The sequence below is a fragment of the Aricia agestis genome, chromosome 2 (assembly GCF_905147365.1).
Source record: "Aricia agestis chromosome 2, ilAriAges1.1, whole genome shotgun sequence".
In the NCBI taxonomy this organism is placed as follows: Eukaryota; Metazoa; Arthropoda; class Insecta; order Lepidoptera; family Lycaenidae; genus Aricia; species Aricia agestis.
Genome location: NC_056407.1, coordinates 21452671 through 21470274, shown reverse-complemented (window position 1 = coordinate 21470274; position 17604 = coordinate 21452671). Strand labels below are relative to the sequence as shown.

Genomic DNA, 17604 nt, shown 5'->3' with positions numbered 1-17604 from the left:
ACCCGGGAACATTGAAAACTTTTTGTTCCGTCGGCGGGATTCAAACCCGCGACCCCCGGCTTGAGCTACCGACGCGCTCACCGCTGAGCCACAGAGGTCGTCTTGTGCTCATTGTCAGTGGCTTGGCAATGAGCACAAGAGAAACAAATATAAAACGACATATTTGGAGGATTTCATACTAACACAGGCGGCATGCGTAGGTAAAGTGTTTTAGTATGTAACGACGCATGTGGCCGATGGTACCCAATAAATCCAAATAGGCGCTGATTATTTCTCTAGTGCTCATTGCCAAGCCGTTAAAATAATTATAAAATAAAGATATCTATTGATACATTTACTGAATGTTGATTTAAATTACAAAATAAGTTGAAGGCTTGGCTTGAATGTGATCTGAAAACTTTTTACGACAGAAGTATTAAAGCTACGCAATATTTTGCTTGGCTTCTTTTACATTTTATGTTTTTGGTGGGGGGATTTCATTTCTTTTTTGAAGGTTTTTTTTCTTTTCAGGTCACGTTATATCTTTTCTGTACTTGGCTTAGCACTCATTCTCTATCTCCTTTATAATTTTTCTTTGAGGCTTCGTTAGTTCTAAAGGTGGACAACGTAACGTAAATACTTCTGAGTTCTGAGTCGATTATTATATTCATATATAATTGACTCTTAAGAGGAGTCCACACCGCCCTTTTTCCCATACAAACGTTGTCCCCTGTTTCCTCCCTGGATAATGCTACTAGAGTTATAATTTTTTTCCTGAATATCTACGGCCACTAATACAATGTCCCTATGTTTTCTTTTATTTCATAATTTAATTATTGAAAAAGATATGAACGTTCAATAACCCAAAAAAAATTGCCAGATTTTCCGCTGTGTTCAAACGTCCAGAAAACAGATTTGGCTAGATTATACAAAAAAAGCAAAACATACAAACACAGCTCAAGCCTTTTTTTAATCTTTAGTGAAAAAAGTACTTAAATCGGTTAAGTTTTGGAGAAGGAATCAGGGGACAACGAATCGTTGATTTTCTGGATTTTCTGCAGTTGTCTCTATCGCGTTCTGCGGTATAGGCTTGAGGTAAGGGAGACAGCTATAGATATTTCACGTACTTTTTTTTCATTTCTCTAGCCCCTGGTGTATCCTCTTAAGCTTTAATACTTGAAGGTGGTCATTTTTAGCATTACCGTTTAACATATAGCAGCACTGATGTAAGCGTCTCGACGTTCCTCGCATGAAAGGAACACACTTTACTTCATGTAATAACTTAAAACTCCCATATATCGAGCGAGTAATATAAGGAGTATGTATCGCAGTACTGATACTATTTCATTAAGTATATAACTAACTTAAAGCCTTTTGTATGTAAAACAAATATGCAGTCGAAACTCATACTGTTCTTGCAAAGTTACAAACATAATAATCTTTTCTTGTATTTGATAAAGTATTATATTTTTCTATTTTTTTTTCAATTTGTAGGTTTCCCTGCCCAAAGGATGAAAACGGGACCCTATTATTAATAAGTATTCGCTGTTTGTCCGTCGTCCATCCGTATGTCACCAGGCTGGATCTCGAAAACCGCAATAGCTAGATAGTTGCAATTTTCACAAATTAAATATTTTTGGTGTCGTTATAAAATGGTCGAATTAAAATAAAATAAATTATTAATAGGGGGCCTCATACAACAAACACGATTGTTCTCCCTTTTTTATCTATATCCATAATGGTAACAGTAAGGTTTTTGAAAATTTCAGAAAATATTCAACTGTATGTTAACTTTAATAATTAATATTAAAAATTAAATAAACTTATTATTTAAGGGGGGCTCCCATACAAATTTACGGTACGGAACCCTATGTACGCCAGTCCGACTCGCACTTGGCCGGTTTCATAATTTTTCCTTTCATTGTGAATAAAGACCTATCCGAGTACCAAATTTTAAGGTTCTAAGTCTGCTAGAAGTAGCTTAGAATTTTGATAATGTCAGTCAGTGAGTGACAAAATGTAGTAACTTTGACCATCCGTAACTATTAAACTATTTATCGAAATTTCATGTTATTTGGAGGTTAAACTATTTTTGATACTTGCTCCAAGTGACCGAAATTCTAAATCCCTAGCTTTGTTAACATTGAAAATAAAGGGGGTGTGAAATAGCCGCGAACTGCTTCCAGAAAAGTATGGTACGGCCGGGCCGTGCCTTTGCTAAAAAGCTTGGCTGGGGCACTGCCGTACCCCCAGATAAGGCGTCATTTAAACTAATATTATATTGAATTAAGCCCATTCAAATCCAAACTAGGGGAATTGTTTTTCCAAAACCTTAATAACGCAGTTTCAGTATGAAAACTAACTTTCGACTCCATTCGCTAACTTATAGATTTTGATTTCGTCTTGCTCGTTTTCGATGTAATAGGCTCTAGATAAATAAATTCATATTCAAATTAGATTTAAAAGAAAATTAGAAGAATTGAAATTGAATTTTAATTTATAAAAATAATGTTCAAACTCATAATACTTATATCTGCTTATTTACTGAGTTAGCTGCACTTAACAATGGTCTAGGAAATGCGAATCTATTAAATAAGTAAATATTTTTGTTGTACTAATATCAGATAAGCACCTTATGTTTATATTTCACTTTATGTTTTCAAATAAGTAAGATCTACAGTAGGATCTTCATTAGCAAATATTGAAATACAATACGATCACAATATCTTTATAATTATTTAAAGCATTAAGGAATACTTACTACCTAATACTTTTTTTTCAACTTCGAGAGACTCTACACGGTCTGAAGATTTAATGGATAAGGACAAAGTTTAATTACTTACATTAAGATTGCTAATCAGAATTTTATATAAAAATAAATTAAAATAATTTAAATTCAAAATATTTTCTTATCAAATCGAGTTTACAAAAAATCTGGAAACCTATTAAGAGCGGGCTGCCAAATTTTACTGTGTTTGCCAAATTATTAATTGTATATTTATCTGACATTTGCCTAACGGAAAACACGATTCACTTATTTGGACTCGATAGTTATATTTTTCGAAATTATGAATATTTCTAGCCTTTTCAACAAACATCTGTTACACTTATTGAGTTACTATAATTAAATAACTTGCACTACTATAATCACACACTTTATAAAATAATGACTGAAGGAAATATTAGTATTAAGTATTTAATTTGTAAGTAATCATCAAAAACAGTTTTGAGACTTACGACCTTTACTTTCGTGCTATAATGCGGGAACCGTTGTTACGCGATATTGTTCACTATTAGCTGCAGCGCAAAGTACAATGCTCGAAAGCACGATTCATGGAATTTCTTTCATGGAAATCATTGGAGGATAGCGGGCTATGTAGGCGGGGCTAGCGTATTTTGACATTTTTCACAGCACGCTCTTAAGAGGAGTCCACACCGCCCTTTTTTCCATACAAACGTTGTCCCCTGTTTCCTCCCTGGATAATGCTAGTAGAGTTATAATTTTTTTCCTGAATATCTACGGCCACTAATACAATGTCCCTATGTTTTCTTTTTTTTCGTAATTTAATTATTAAATAAGATATGAACGTTCAAAAACCCAAAAAAATGGCCAGATTTTCCGCTGAGTTCAAACGTCCAGAAAACAGATTTGGCTAGATTATACAAAAAAAAGCAAAACATAGGAACACAGCTCAATCCTTTTTTTAATCTTTAATGAAAAAACTACTTAAATCGGTTAAGTTTTGGAGAAGGAATCAGGGGACAACGAATCGTTGATTTTCTGGATTTTCTGCAGTTGTCTCTATCGCGTTCTGCGGTATAGGCTTGACGTAAGGGAGACAGCTATAGATATTACAAGTACTTTTTTTCATTTCTCTAGCCCCTGGTGTATCCTCTTAAGTGTCCATAATATTATAAGTTGTTATTTAATCATATATTATTTCAGCTGCGGAAAACATAAATAGAAGTATTGTTTTTGACTTAGATCTTTGCCTGGACGGGTTTACCTCATAAAGTTTTATGTTCCGAAACGGTAGTAAAAACATATGTATTTATTAAAGAGGCAAGGTACGGATTGCTAGGTACAAAAAATCCAAAATATTTTTGGAGTGCTTCTTCAATTTTTAGGGTTCCGTACCCAAAGGATAAAAACGGGACCCTATTACCAAGACTTAGTTGTTTTGTTGCTTCCTGAAAAGTAGCTTATTAATACGCCCTTGGTTTGAAGCCCACGGTATGGTACCGATCCAAGTATCAAATGTATATAATATTATATTTTATAATTTTTATGTATTATTTTTATTACAATTGGTACCTGACGAACTACTGGTATTTGAAAATATAGTGAAATCCATACTAATATTATAAAAGCGAAAGTGTGTCTGTCTGTCTGTCTGTCTGTTACCTCTTCATGCCCAAACCGCTGAACCGATTTTGATGAAATTTGGTATGGGGATATTTTGAGACCCGCGAGAATGGACATAGAATACTTTTTATCCGAGAAAAATGTACGGTTCCGCCGCGATAAATTAATTTTGGCGCAACGGAGTTGCGGGCTTCATCTAGTGTTAAATAATCGAAATTTAGAATAACATTAAAAGGAGGAAAAGTCAAGTCTGTTTCTTAGCAATTAATAGATTTAAGTTGGCATAGAGACTGACGAAGGCTTTTGTTACGAAAAAAGGTTTTTTTGCACTCAAAGTTGCACCTTCTTATCAGTAAGGAACTTATATTCCTTAGTGATAAAAAGATATACAATGTTTTTTAGAGACGTGTACAGAAACGTTATAATATTATGTATTTTACTGACATTATAAAAAGACAGGCTTTAAATGTTTTCCAGACGGTTATGTCCTTACAATGACAAAATATTGTTAATCATTTAAACATATGATTAACTACCTACTACTATATGTTTAACTTTAACTTAGGTTAGCGTAAATAAACCTTAGGGCCCACATTATAACTTTAGATACGTACGACATTCTTTAAGGTAAGACAGTATTGAAATACAAAATATTTGTTTGTTTGTAAGCATCCTGAAACCTGTGTATTTAGCCAAGAATTTACTTTATCGCCTCTTTGTAGAAGCGATGATCAAAATGTATAGAATTGACATAAGGGTTCGTTAATATGACGTTGACGTTCGACTCGTCCAATGTCGATTCCATACATTTTGATCGGCGATTCTATAAAGAAGCGATAAAGAAAACGTTTCGGCTACAGTCTCAGTGCAGGGGTCACCAATTAATTTCGCTCGAGGTTTAAGAAATGAAATGACCTTCGCGGTCCACACTATAAAAAAAAATGAAACATAGGTAATACCGGAATTTACAAAGGTTTATTTACAATGAGAAAAGTGTCCATTTTTATAGCGAATTATCTCTCTGATGTTTGCAGCGAAATTGGTGTAAGCTATTGGTAGGATCATCCTGGAGATGATCATTGAGACCGAAATTTATTTTGAACAAGGTTCATCTTCGAAAATACTTGGTCCGCACAGAATGGGTCGGCGCGGCGGCGGTCCGGATGCGTACTGCGGTCCGCCATTTGGTGACCCCTGCTCTAGTGTATTTTGTAATGCATTAGCCTGGCCAATGGCCATAGACGGACCGCAAGTTGTAGTCGGGACCGAGTACCGACTGCTCAAGAGCGGTCGCGTTGAAAGTGCTCAAGAACTGCTCGAGTGTGTCCACGTATTGCTGATATGAATTTAGTATGAAAACTGCAGATCGCCGTGCGGCGACTGCATTTTGCAGTCCGTTTCGACCGTGGCCTTCGAATGGCCAGCCTTAATCTGTCTAAGGGCCGGGACACAAAAACACTTTTGTGTCCCGGCCCTAAGACATAGTGTATCGAGTGAGTGTGCACCCTCAATCAGAGTTTTATGAATAATTATATTTAAAAAAAACTTGAGAGGTGTCAAGGGACACCCGAATGGAACGAAGTTATTTCTTATGTTCAAAAAACCTGTATACATATACACTCAAAAAAAATTAAAAAAACGCCGCTTACTGACGCCCAGGAATACTAACAACGCGTCGCTGTACATTATTCTCAAAAACGTTGACGCACAGGAATACTATCAACGCCCTCTGCCCCTACCATGCAGGTACTGATAAAAAAGTGTCGTTACAACTTTTTCAGGCTAGCCCAAGGCGCAATGCGCGATAAGGAACTACGTTCCAAAAAAACAAAAAAAAATAATTTTTGGTTCTGTTTCAGACGGTAACGCAACTGAAGATCCTCCTGCACTTCCTGGTGGGTGTGACGCTGGGGCTGGTGTTCCAGCAAGCCGGTGACGACAGCTCCAAAACCTTCAACAACCTGGGCTTCTTCCTCATATCGGTCGTGTATGTGTGCTACACCTCGCTTATGCCGGCGGCGTTGAGGTGTAAGTAGTTTTGAGTTTTGACTAATCCTTTTATCCTACTAATCTTATAAAATTCTCGTGTCACGGTGTGCGCGGTTGAACTTCTCTGAAACGGCTCGACCAATTTTCGTGAATCTTTGCGAGCATATCGGCTAGGGTGGAGAATCGGACAACATCTACTTTTTATATTGATAAGTGGATTTGTCAACTCGAGAGTCAGTCTCGCGGTGGTGGCCATTTTTTGTGCGACGGGATAGCGATGGACGTTGCCATGGTGACATACTTATTTAGTCACTACAATAAAATAATATGGGTGATGGGCGAAATACATAATATTATGGCAAAACAACTTTTGCCGTGACAGCTAGTAGTATTATTATAAATACGAAAGTCCGTTTGTTTGTTACCTTATCACGCCCAAACCGCTGAACCGATTCAGCTGAAATTTGGGATAACGATACTTCGAGTTCCGGGAAAGAACATAAAATAATTTATATCACGGAAAATGTACGGTTCCCGCGCGATAAATGAATTTAGGCACAGCGGATGCGGATTGCGATCGTCGGCTAGTAGATTACAACAACAATAGGTCTCAACAACAAATCTACTATAATCTAGTTCTAGTGTAAATACATGATTCCAGATACAGTATTAAAATATTGAACTTTAGTATCAATAAATGACCATACAGTACTCAAAACTTTAAGATTTTGAAAACATGTCTGATTAATATTGTCCCAATTTTGTCCCTACAAAAGACTTCAGCGCTCTCAAAATGATTTACTTTGTAAAATTAAATATTTTTTTGTGTTTGCTTTTTTCCCATCGTACATAACTTTAATGTTACAATATTCTGTTTTCCTTTTCAGTTTCCGATGAAATACCAGTGTTGAAAAAAGAGAATTTTAATAATTGGTACAAATTAAAAACTTATTATTCTGCGAGTATTATACTGGGGATACCGTTACAGGTAATTATATTTTTACAAAATTATTTTGCACGCTTCAAGTACGCTTGATGTCGTGAGTGGAAGAACCAGGTGAGTAACAGTGAACAAATTGTTTTTCATAAATGGAGGCTTCAGGGCCGAAATATTATCCAGATGATAGTTTATACAAATTTTGTTCAAATTATAAGGGAAAAATTAGTAACCGTCCTTGTGTTATAAAATCTTAGTTATCGGGTTCTTCCACTCACTTATTTAATTGTTAAGGAATTATAGTCTTTAAATAAAATAGACTTGTGAGATGGTCACGTTTTCATGTTTCGAGGTACTTAAATATTTCTGCTTCATAATAAAATTATTTTGTAGAGACAATTTAACTTTATTGCTAGCATACAAGTTAAAACAATGTCAAGGCTTACAAACAGTATGTTTATATAACCAGTAGGCCTTGGCATTGGTTAAAAAACATTTGTTTAAACTGACAATGACACTAAACGAAATAATAATTTCATTGATAAAATATAATCACGTGTGTACGTAATTATAAAAGCTCATTCTGATATAAGTACTTTGCTTTTAGATCTGAAAATAAGTACAGTTTATATTTTATTGAAATGAAAAATATTAATACTTGAGTTCATTTTACAAATCACTACAAAGTATAAAACAGTCGCTTTTTCTGTCCTTATGTCCATTTCTTCCATTTAATCTTTAAAACTAGTGAACTACGCAACGGATTTTGATGCGGTTTTCTTGAATTGATAAGTGATTGCGGCGGTACCGACCAATGCGGGCAGTACCTAATGAATATTAAAATCAAAACTACTAAATCGATTTTTTTCAATGAATGATATTTATTATACAATATATTTTATACCCGTGCGAAGCCGGGACGGGTCGCTAGTTATGTATACTTTTAAATACATTATTTTATCTATACTAATATTATAAAGAGGTAAACTTTGTTTGTTTGTTTGTTTGTATGTTTGGTCGTTTGTTTGTTTGTTTAATTGTAATGAATAGGCTCAAAAACTACTGGACCGATTTTAAAAATTCTTTCACCATTCGAAAGCTACATTATTTACGAGTAACATAGGCTACTTTTTATTTTGGAAAATATAGGGTTCCGTAAGATATTTCAGTTTTTTGGAAACAACCAGAAAATTTACTTATTTTGCGAACGCTGCCTAAACTATAAAAGATAGAACAAATATACAATGTTCTAAGTAAATGTAGATCTTAAAAATATCTACAAAAATGTCCGCGACACACTATACCTATCTATGTCAAGTGAGGCACAACAACCATTTTTTTATTTAAAAATCTTGATTTTTATTGGACTACATTTAAACGGATTTATTTTACTCATGCTAATAATCCTTATCAAAATAAATTATTTCATCACTAAGTACAGTTTATGTAGAATATAATTATTTGGTCTTTGAATTATTAAAATTTGACTTTTGGTGTAGAAGTTATGGCGAAACTAAAATATTGCGATGTACGCCCGTTTCGAAGTGGGCGCCACCAATGCGGCGATGCGCTCGCGGGAAGGGTATCACTATGTACAATATACATCGCCCGCGTAATTTAGGAATGTCACGGAAACCGTACATTTATCCCGCAAAAAAGAAACCTATGTCCTTTCATGTAAATAATGTACCAAGTATTGTACACTATGAAAAGGTCTACAGAAAAGTCCGCGATGGTATATACGTATAAGGATATCCCACAATAACATTTTTTGTCATTTACTTTTAACTTCAAATAATGGCTAATTTTCGAAGCGATTTAATTAAATACTTTAAGAGGATACACCAAGGGCGAGAGAAATTGAAAATAGGTATTTGAAAATGTATTGCTGTCTCACCAATCTCAAGTCTCCCACCGCAGAGCGCGATAGAGACAACACGACAAAAGTTCTAATAAAAGAACAGAAAATCTTCGATTCGTTGTCCGCTAATTTTTTCTCCAAAACTTAACTGATTTTAGTATTTTTTTCATCAAGAATTAAAGCAAGGCTTGAGCTGTGTTCCTATGTTTTAATTTTTTTGTATATTTTAGCCAGTTTTGTTTTCTGGGTGTTTGAACACAGAGGAAAATCTGGCAATTTTTTGGGTTTTTGGACGTTCTTATTTTTTTTAATAATAAAATCATAAAAAAAAAGAAAACATAGGGACATGTTAATAGTGGCCATAGATATTCAGGGAAAAAATCATAACTCTACCGGCATCATCCAGGGAGGAAACAGGGGACAACGTTTGTATGGAAAACGGCGGTGTGGACTCCTCTTGAATACATTATTGATTATGGCCCTTTACAGCATTTTTTATGAAATAAGGGGGCAAACGAGCAAACGGGTCACCTGATGGAAAGCAACTTCCGTCGCCCATGGACACTCGCAGCATCAGAAGAGCTGCAGGCGCGCTGCCGGCCTTTTAAGAGGGAATAGGGTAATAGGAGAGGGTAGGGGAGGGAAGGGAAAGGAAAAGCAGAGGGTAGGGAAAAGAATAGGGTAGGGGATTGGGCCTCCGGTAAATTTAGTCACTCGGCGCAAACGCTGTTTCACTCCCGTTTTCTGTGAGAACGTGGTATTTCTCCGGTCGAGCCGGCCCATTCGTGCCGAAGTATGGCTCTCCCACGTATGAAAGCGTATAAAGCATAGGTATTGTGATTTAAATTTTAAATGAATATTTTCGAAGATATTATTACAGATTTAAAAATTGCGGGACGTAGCTTTTGCGGCAGTAGGTACCGACCAATGCGGGCCACGGGTAGTAATGAATATAAATTATTTATCAAAACTACTGAATCGATTTAAATCATTTTTTGGTGACATAGGCTGTAATATATTTTATACCCGTGCGAAGCCGGGGCGGGTCGCTATTTTAATATAAAGCACTTATCTTTATGATCTTACTAAAATATACAGACATAAATATTATATTTAAAAACAACAATAAACCTCCGAGGCCAAGGCTTTACAGTTTCCTTTTAGTTTTTAGGGTTCCGTACCCAAAGGGTAAAAATGGGACCCATTTACTGAGACTTCGTTGTCTGTCCGTCCGTCTGTCTGTCTGTCTGTCTGTCTCCAGGCTGTATCTCAAGAACCACTACAGCCAGACTTCTGAAATTTTTACAGATTGTGTATATCTGTTATACTAAAAACAAAATAAAATTAATATTTGAGGGGGGCTCCCATACAACAAACGTGATTTTTTTGCCCTTTTCTGCTCGATATCAAAAATGGCAACAAACAGGAACTTGAAATTTTCACAAAATACTCAATTATACCTATGTGTACCTATCTTAATAATTAATATAAAATTGAAATAACATTTAAATTTAAGGGTCTCATACAAAAAACATAATTTTTTTGTCAATTTTTGCGCTATGACGGTACGGAACCCTTCGTGCGCGAGTTCGACTCGCACTTGGCCGTTTTTTTTTTTAGTTTTTTTTTGACACGCTTTTATTAGCTTGGGCTGTATGTATGTAACGCAACCTTTGAGCATGATCTTTACCTATCTCCAGTAGTCTAATTAATTCGGAACTTTGCATACGTAGAGCCAATGACAATGTAATAATTTGTGAAAATTTTTGAAAAAAAAACCGTTTTTTAGTGTTTTTTTAACTAATGCTTTTTTTCAGATAATATTTAGCATAGCGTACACTCTGCCGTCGTATTTGATCACGGGGCAGCCGATAGAGATGTATCGCTTCGTGATGTTTGTGCTGGTGCTGACTGCTCTGGGGATACTGTCGGATGCGTTGGGCAACCTTATTGGCACCTTGGTCAATCCTATTGTAAGTATTTTATTTTGTGTCAACGATAAAATATCTAAATCGGACCATGGGAAACCTTTTTTGGTTCTATTACATTAGATAAAACATTTAAAAAAGTTGTTAAAGAACGTTTGTGTGCTAAGGCTTATTATAAGGTAACTGATTTTCACAATGATAGCACACCTTGGGAAAAATAAGCTGACAAACCATAGGCCGCTTCTATATTATAAATGTGCCACATTTTTACATACTTAGTGTAATTTAGCTTAAGCTATTATTGTTATTTTCCATATTTTTGGTAAAAGGTGGCCACGTGCGAGTTTCTTACGCCAGTCTTCTGAAACCCGGCTGGATTTGATTTGAAGGCACGTCACGTCATTTCACGTCATGTCACGTTATGTCACGACACGACACGACTTGACTATTACTTTTCAATTTACTCTCAATGAACCCTTTTATTTGATACCCATATTGCAGAAGTGCTTTAAAATAACTATTCCCCCTAACTTGGCTAAGCTGCCATATTGGATATAGAATGACATTACATTCGTTTCCGAGTTACTTTTAATAAGTCCTTTCATTTGGTACCCATATTGCAGAAGTGCATTAAAAATAACTATTCCCGTATCTTGGATGAGCCGCCAATCGCCATATTGGATGTAGAATGACATTACATTCGTTTTCGAGTCACTTTCAATGACCCTTTCATTTGATACCCATATTGCAGAAGTACATTAAAAATAACTATTCCCCTATCTTGGATGAGCTGCCGCCCGCCATGTTGGATGTAGAATGAAATTACATTCGTTTTCGAGTTACTCTCAAAAAGCCCTTTCATATAATATCCATATTTTAGGACTGCATAGAAAATAATTATTTCGCCATCTTGGATGGTCGGCCATATTGGATTTAGAGTGATGTCACATACCATATCGTGCATTGTCATCCAAACAAAACGCGTATGCAAAATTTCCGCTCAATCGGTTAAATATATCTACTTCAAAATTGAGTTCCAAAATTCCACCGCAACATACATACTTACACGCATACAGAGTAAGTTAAATAAAAGCTTTTAAAAACTGGTTATCGAGACTAGCGATGTCGGAACCGGGCTCAGGAGGTAGAATAATATGTCACAGAATAATATTTTTTAAAGTTAACATTAAAAAAATATATTAAATATCAACACTTAAAACACTAAAATGCCATAAAATAAGTATGACAGGTATTTTTTAATTCCGTGGATGTTTTTTTTTTTATATTTTTTAATGTAAGGATAATAAAAAAAAATCAAAATAGAAGTATACCCATACCTGAGACTCTGGGCAGCACTTGGTCCAAAACGGTCAATGTCCTTTAGGTGTTTTACCAATTAACCTAAACATTTTGTGTTTACAATGAATTTTCAACAAGAACTGACAGTACAATCAATTACAATAATTAGGTGTTTTTAGGGTTCCGTACCCAAAGGGTAAAAACGGGACCCTATTACTAACGTAACGACTTTGTTGTCTGTCCGTCTGTCTGTCTGTCTTTAATATTTAATAATAATTTTAAAATAAAATAAAAAATTAAGGGGGGCTGCCATACAAAAAAAATACAAATTTTGGCCTAATTTTGCTCTATAATGGTACGAAACCCTTCGTGCGCGAGTCCGACTCGCACTTGGCCGATGAAATGAAAACCCAACTCTTTTCAGAACGGCACATTCTTCGGCGCCATCTCGGTAGCGGTGATGCTGCTGCTGGCGGGTTTCTTGGTGCTGATCACGGACATGCTGTACGTGATGCAGGTGCTCTCGTACGCCTCCTACCTGCGGTTCGGCTACGAGGCCCTCGTGCTGTCCGTGTACTCCCATGGCCGGCCGTCCATACCCTGCCCGGAGACGAAGGACTACTGTCACTTGAAGTAAGTTTAGTTTGTACTATCAGAGAAGATTCATAGCAGAGTAAACAGAACTACCGAGTGGGCCGACTCAGAAGAGATCTCGGTATGAAGTAGTATCTAGCCTCCGACCAGCCCCGGATTTATAAATAGGCCGTATAGGCCGCGGCCTTGGGGCGGCAGGGCGTCCATAGCAGGCCGACAAATGTACATGGGGCGGTAGAAAAGCCTGTATTTAGTTTTTTTAACTAATCTTTTTTACTGACCTGCACTCATAAAAAATATAAATTCAGCACCGCTTCCTCCGCAAACAGAGGGATGTTATACTTTTGACGTTACAGTAGGTCTACTACGAAGCCGTTTTGAGACTCAAACAATCGGACGAGAATGCCGCGTCCTGCTCTAACAACGTCATTAAGAGGAGTCCACACCGCCCTTTTTTCCATATAAACGTTGTCCCCTGTTTCCTCCCTGGATGATGCTAGTAAAGTTATAATTTTTTTCCTGAGTATCTACGGCCACTAATACAATGTCCCTATGTTTTCTTTTTTTTCATTATTTAATTATTAAATAAGATATGAACGTTCAAAAACCCCAAAAATGGCCAGATTTTTCGCTGTGCTTAAACGTCCAGAAAACAGATTTGGCTAGATTATACAAAAAAAAGCAAAACATAGGAACACAGCTCAAGCCTTTCTTTAATCTTTAGTTAAAAAAGTACTTAAATCGGTTAAGTTTTGGAGAAGGAATCAGGGGACAACGAATCGTTGATTTTCTGCAGTTTTCTCTATCGCTTTCTGCGGTATAGGCTTGAGGTAAGGGAGACAGCTATAGATATTACACGTACTTTTTTTTCATTTCTCTAACCCCTGGTGTATCCTCATAATTCACGTTTGTAAGAGTAGGACGCAACATTCTCGTACGATTGTTTGAGTCTCAAAACCGTTTCGTGGTACATGCCCTGTATCTATTGGATTTGTAGCACCAAAGCTTACAGCTAGGCGGTTGGACTAATTTTAATGTGGTTTTCGATAACTTACATTAAGGCGAATGTTTTAAGCTATATTTCATCATCATCAGCTGTCGGAAGTTTCTTACAACGCAGTTTCATTGTATCTACGAATTCTATGATAATGATAACTAAATACAATTTTTTTTCAGGTCACCAAAAGAAATTCTGAAGCTTCTGAGTTTCGACGCAAACAACTACTGGAGGGACGTCGGAGTGCTAATCGCAGAAATTTTTGTTATAAGAGTTATCGCGTATTACGCACTAAAATATAAAATAGGCAAATCTAAATGAAGTATAGGCTTAATTTAGGTACAAATATGAAATTAGTTTAAGGTAATTTATATTATGTATTATTATTTTGTATTTAAAGTTACCGTTTGCGTCAGGGAGCCTAGTTTCACGAATCGAATGTCTGATCCTAGTCTGATCGCAATAATCGAAACTATTTTCGAGACATGATCCCTGTAAAGATCCAATTTCTATAGTTCTGTGATGGAACGCTGTGAGACATTTTCGAATGTGAAGTTGAAATACCTTTTAAAGTCTGTCAAAAAAGTTAAGAAATTAAAAAGTGGCAACATCGTAGCCCTTTCAAATCAATCTAAGAAAAAGGGATTACACTACGATGTTGCCAGTTTTAATTTCTTCACTTTTTTGACAGGCTATAGGTTAGAATATTATGCTCTCTAAATGGAATCGTATAATAGAAAATTAAATCAATTTACTTACTAACACAAGAAATCCTAATATTTAGACTTGAGTACCTAAACGTTACCAAGTTTTACCGCCGCAATTCGAGACTTAATAATTACTTAAGTATAAGTTAATGAAGTTTTTAATCCTAACCTTACTATCATTTTCAGTCAAATCTTCATGAAATTAAAGTTTAGAATTTAATCTGGGGGCACGGGAGTGCCCCCGCCAAGATGAGCCAAGCGAAGCGCACAAGGGCACTACCTACCTTTTCTCGAAACGTTTCGTCGTATAATTATTATTAAATGTTTCTGAGTGCGGCCATTCTTCCATGTTCTTAGCTATTAGTTATGGCGAGTTAAAACGTTACCTACTTTTGAATCTAAACTTGAATTTACTTCGTCGCGTAGGTTAATCAGGTGTCTCTTTGCCAAGTTACCGTCATCAGTAATCATAGAATAACGTAGCTTTAATTTTGTGGTGAAACTTGCCGATAAAATTAGGAAGTGTAAAATATTTATTTTTAACATAATATTTTTAATGCTATTATCTTGTTAACTTAAAGGCGCTTTGGCGTTTTTATGGCATGGCATTTTTTTTAAGAAAACTGCCAGTCGCTAGTATTTATAAAAACATTTTTTGTTTAACAAGTAATAAAGATTCAAGAATTGTTCCCGATTCAAAGAACCTTATTTCTTTTATAACTTCTTATTAAAATGTACTTATCTTTGTATTAGGTAACCTACTAAGAAAATGTTTATTACTTTTATGTACTTATAATTTCTTTTTTTATTTTTAAGTAGGTATTATGTAAGTAAATAAATTAAAGTTATTGAATAACTTTCTTATAATTATAGTTATATGAGGTTCGATAATGTTGCCCTTATTATTAAATAATAATTATTACGTATTGTATTATCTATATTAAGCTATTTCTTAGATTAATAATTACGTCTATGGTGCGAGCCACGACACTAGTCATATTAATTAAGTAATATAAAGCATCAAGGTAATCTTGTGACTCGTGTCGTGGTTTGGTTCATAGTTATATTTAATGCAATGGTAATTTAATAATTTCTTAAAAAACCTAAATCTGTATGATTTTGTCTATTCTAACATATTTCATATAATAAATAATAATATTATTATGCTTGTCAAAAAACCTTTATAGTTGCATAGGTACAGTATAAACAGGCATACTTTTATTACTATTAAAATATTGTGCCTTGTACACGGGTATGTAAAAGTGTAATAAAATTATTATTTACTTGCCTATGTACTCTTTAAACCAGCTATCCCCAACCCGCGGCCCGCCGGGACTTTATCTGTGGCCCGCGTGATGTTAAACCATTTTGAAATTCACGCCCACCGACTTTGTTCCACTTTTAAATCATTACTTTTGGAGAACGCTATTTCGTAACCCTAAAAAATGTTTGTTGCGACCCGCGACACCAAGACCAAAACATGTTTGTGGCCCGTTTAAAAAAAAAGGTTGGGGACCACTGCTTTAAACTTACCAATTTTAAATAATGTTTGGTTTACAAAAGTTTTTTTATAGTTTCTGTCTTAGGGAATATAGGTGAAGTAGGTATATATTAAGTATTTAGTGATAAGAAAATGGAAAAATGTCATGTAGTAAGCAGGAGCTTGTTGAATGAAGAACGTTAAAAACAAGTGAAATATTAATTTTAAAATTTAAATGTAATAATAATAATATAAATCTCTGATTTTTGTCTATGAGACAATGCAAAGAGATTAGAAAAAAATTAAAATGTTATTATTTCAATAAATATTTAAAATGCTAAGGGTCAATATAAACTAGCGCAGAGTCGAAGCGAAGCGAAGCGAATTCCCAAAAACTGAACACAGAAAATTCAACCTTAACTCCAGAGCGTAACGCATACAATTACTTCTGCGAGGCCAATCCGCGTTGGTCGGGCGCAGTCACGCGAATTTTAACGCGCCTTTTTTAATTCTCAGAAGTAATAAAGTGCGTTAACGCTTTAGAGTTAAGGTTGAATTTGTTATATTCAGTTTTAATAATTTGCTTCGTTGCGCTTCGACTCTGGGCTCGCGCTAGTATAAATTGACCCTTACTATAATTCTGAAGGTAACCAAAGATAAGTTTTTAAATGCATAACTTGCAAAAAAATATTTACATTGATGAAACCGTTTAAATGTTTGATATCTCCTCCGGTATACTTTAATAAGATTTTATACTTTTAAGGGAAAGGTGATATAATATTTAAATTTGCAATAATTTTGTAGAAAAATAAAGTTTTGAAATCCATAAAACAACGTTTTAATTACACTCATGTGCCATTCTATACCAATTATACCTAACTTACATTAATACCTATAAACTTGTATGTACTTAAGGACGCTATCATGGGCGTACCCAGGTTCTGGTGCCAGGGGGGGGGGGGGGCAAATTAAAAGAACTAGCTGACCCAGCAAACGTTGTTTTGCCATATAAACCGGGGATGAACAATGATTAATTTTGAAAAATGTTGTCCATCCATCCATACTATCCATACTAATATTATAAATGCGAAAGTATCTCTGTCTGTCTGTCTGTCTGTCTGTCTGTCTGTCTGTCTGTCTGTCTTGCTTTCACGCCAAAACTACTGAACCGATTGCAATGAAATTTTGTATACAGTTATTCTAGAGTCCTGGGTCTTGGATGTGTATTAAAATAAAATTTCAAAAATCTTAAACATATTTTATGTATAATATTATAAAATCCATACTAATATTATAAATGCGAAAGTATCTCTGTCTGTCTGTCTGTCTGTCTTGCTTTCACGCCAAAACTACTGAACCGATTGCAATGAAATTTTGTATACAGTTATTCTAGAGTCTGAGAAAGGACATAGGCTACATTTTGATGTGGGAAAATATCTTATTTCCATGAAAATACCGATGAAAATG

The 17604-nt window shown here is 35.3% G+C and overlaps 1 protein-coding gene across 2 annotated transcripts in view; it reads left to right on the top strand.

The window, feature by feature from the left end:
- Positions 1 to 14561, top strand: part of LOC121738048 (ATP-binding cassette sub-family G member 4-like) — a 156694-nt gene extending 142133 nt beyond the window's left edge. For both annotated transcript variants that reach the window (XM_042129872.1, XM_042129864.1), the window contains exons 8-12: positions 6205 to 6373; positions 7222 to 7322; positions 10950 to 11105; positions 12784 to 12992; positions 14130 to 14561. In XM_042129872.1, the coding sequence (XP_041985806.1) occupies positions 6205 to 6373; positions 7222 to 7322; positions 10950 to 11105; positions 12784 to 12992; positions 14130 to 14271 (777 nt within the window). In that variant the 3' untranslated portion in view covers positions 14272 to 14561. The remainder of the gene's footprint in view (positions 1 to 6204; positions 6374 to 7221; positions 7323 to 10949; positions 11106 to 12783; positions 12993 to 14129) is intronic.
- Positions 14562 to 17604: the final 3043 nt, after the last annotated feature.